Source organism: Silene latifolia, chromosome 9, assembly GCF_048544455.1.
Source record: "Silene latifolia isolate original U9 population chromosome 9, ASM4854445v1, whole genome shotgun sequence".
Classification (NCBI taxonomy): domain Eukaryota; kingdom Viridiplantae; phylum Streptophyta; class Magnoliopsida; order Caryophyllales; family Caryophyllaceae; genus Silene; species Silene latifolia.
The window spans coordinates 208,144,441-208,146,592 of record NC_133534.1 but is presented as its reverse complement, the minus strand read 5'-3'; the positions used below and the strand labels follow the sequence as shown (position 1 = coordinate 208,146,592).

At 45.7% G+C, this 2,152-nt stretch overlaps 1 protein-coding gene across 1 annotated transcript; it reads right to left on the bottom strand.

The window, feature by feature from the left end:
* Positions 1-317: 317 nt before the first annotated feature.
* Positions 318-1,636, bottom strand: LOC141602160 (uncharacterized). Its single transcript, XM_074422466.1, has 3 exons — positions 842-1,636; positions 664-728; positions 318-570 (listed from the first exon to the last, which is right to left on the bottom strand). The coding sequence occupies exons 1-3, from the start codon at positions 1,634-1,636 to the stop codon at positions 318-320; spliced, it is 1,113 nt and encodes a 370-aa protein (XP_074278567.1).
* Between the last annotated feature and the right edge of the window lie 516 nt (positions 1,637-2,152).

Sequence of the window (2,152 nt, the reverse complement as noted above, 5' to 3'; positions counted from 1 at the left end):
CAGATGAACATTGTTTCATTGTAAGAGATTAGTTCAGGCGCTAATAGCAAAAGTTCAAAATTTATTGTGCGTAAAGTTATGTACCTTCTGAGGGTAAGACTTTTGTAGTTCAGCAGCTGGAACCTAAATGTAGTACTCCTTCAGGTGAGTAATGTTCTAGGGCTTATGTATGAGTTGCCCTTCCATAGTCATGAGTTTGTATGCTCCTTACCCACCACGCTTTCTACCTGGTACGGTCCTTCCCAATTGTAGGCAAATTTTCCTACCTGCTGGTTCATGGTTTTTTGGGACACTTTCCTGAACACCAGGTCTCCCACTTATAAAGTTCTGACCCTTACATTTCGGTTGTAGCTCCTGGCAGCCGTTTGTTTGTAGGCTGCAATTCTGATCTGAGCGATGGTTCTTAGTTCGTCCACAGTGTCCAGGTTGCTGGCCATCTCCACCTGATTCCTATCTTCTGTTATGCAACCGTACCTATGCATTGGTACTCGCACTTCAGAAGGGATCACGGCTTCAGCTCCGTACATTAGACTGAACGGTGTTTGTCCTGTGGCCACTTTGGGGGTGGTTCTGTCAGACCAAAGTACAAGGGGAAGCTCATCAGCCCATCTACCCCTATTTCCTCCAGTCTCTTTTTCAGGTTCTCCATGACAATTTTATTACTGGATTCCGCCTGTCCGTTTGACTGAGGATTCCTGGGGGTAGATTTGAACAGTGCGATGTTCCACCTGGCAGAAAAGGCTTATGTTCTGTTAGACACAAATTGTGCACCATTGTCACATATTATTTCTTAAGGAATGCCAAATCTGCATATGCTGTTCCGCTTGATGTAAGAGATTACGTGCCGCTCATGGACTTGATGGAACGCCTCCGCCTCTATCCACTTGGAGAAATAGTCTGTCATGGTAAGCATGTAGACCCTATTTCCTGAGGCACGAGGCAGTGGTCCCACAATGTCCATTCCCCATTTCATGAAGGGCGACGGTGATATTATGGAGTGCATGGGCTCAGCCGGCTGATGGCTAACTGGTGCGTGTCTTTGGCATGCGTCACATTTCTTTACGTACTCCATTGCATCCTTACGCATGGTTGGCCAGAAGTACCCTTGTCTGGGTGCTTTATTGGATAGGCTCCTACCCCCTACATGATTTCCACATTCCCCGTTGTGTATGTCATACATAACAGCATGTGCCACCAGATTGCTCAGGCAGCACAGGTATGGCCCTGCTAGTGACTTTCTGAACAGTATGTTGTCAATCAGTACAAACCTGAAGGCTTTCATCTTGAAACTCCTGACTTTCTTTTTATCGGCATGGAGTACATCATTTTGTAACCAGACGTGGAAAGGCTGCCGCCAATCTGGAGTTTCATCATGGGCTGATGAGGTCCACATTACCCCCGCTTCGTGTGTCCACTGGGAGTACGTGTGTGGGTCTTTTACATCGTGTTCCTGCTGGTAGACAGCTGGTTCTAATACATGTATAATGAGGACTGTAGAGATTACCCCGAGCTTTAATGTTGCCCCTAGTGTTGTCAAGGCATCTGCATCAGCATTCTGATCTCTAGGTACCTGCTTGATGAAGAAGGTACTGAAATGAAGTTTGAGATCCTTCGCCACTTTCAAGTAGGCTACCATTTTGGAATCGCTGGCTACATAAAAGTCATTCACATGGTTTACAATAAGTTGGGAATCACTGTATACTTCTATGTGACTGACTCGTAGGTCCAAGGCTAACTGTAGTCCTAAGATGAGGGCTTCGTATTCGGCTTCGTTGTTGGTGGCCTTGTGATGTGACTCATATTTGTGCACATTTTGTCCCCGAACTAGCCTCGTTCCTATGCTTTCTAGTACTTATTAGGGTCATTTCTTATCTTTAGTTCCTTACTTTGCATATTCTTTGAGGTTTTGTGTCCTTGGTAGGAGAGGATTGCTAGCCTTGCATTTATGGAGCAAAGTGGAGCTAAATGGAGTGCATCTAATGACCAAGCATCTAATAGGAGACCACCACCAAAGGTCTAAGTAAATAAATCAAGTAGAACTGGCAATGATGAATAACCCTACGACCCCTCAACGATCCCCACTGATCCTTAGGCAGTCAAAAGAAGAAGAAGAAGTGATGCTGATTCACCCAATCCGGGCGACCCGAGCTCA

Coding starts and splice junctions, on each gene's coding strand:
- LOC141602160 (XM_074422466.1), bottom strand. CDS start 1,636: ATGGTAGCCTACTTGAAAGTGGCGAAGGATCTCAAACTTCATTTCAGT. Junction 729..841: donor ATCAAGTCCATGAGCGGCAC/GTAATCTCTTAC, acceptor CTTTTCTGCCAG/GTGGAACATCGCACTGTTCA. Junction 571..663: donor AAACGGACAGGCGGAATCCA/GTAATAAAATTG, acceptor TTGGTCTGACAG/AACCACCCCCAAAGTGGCCA.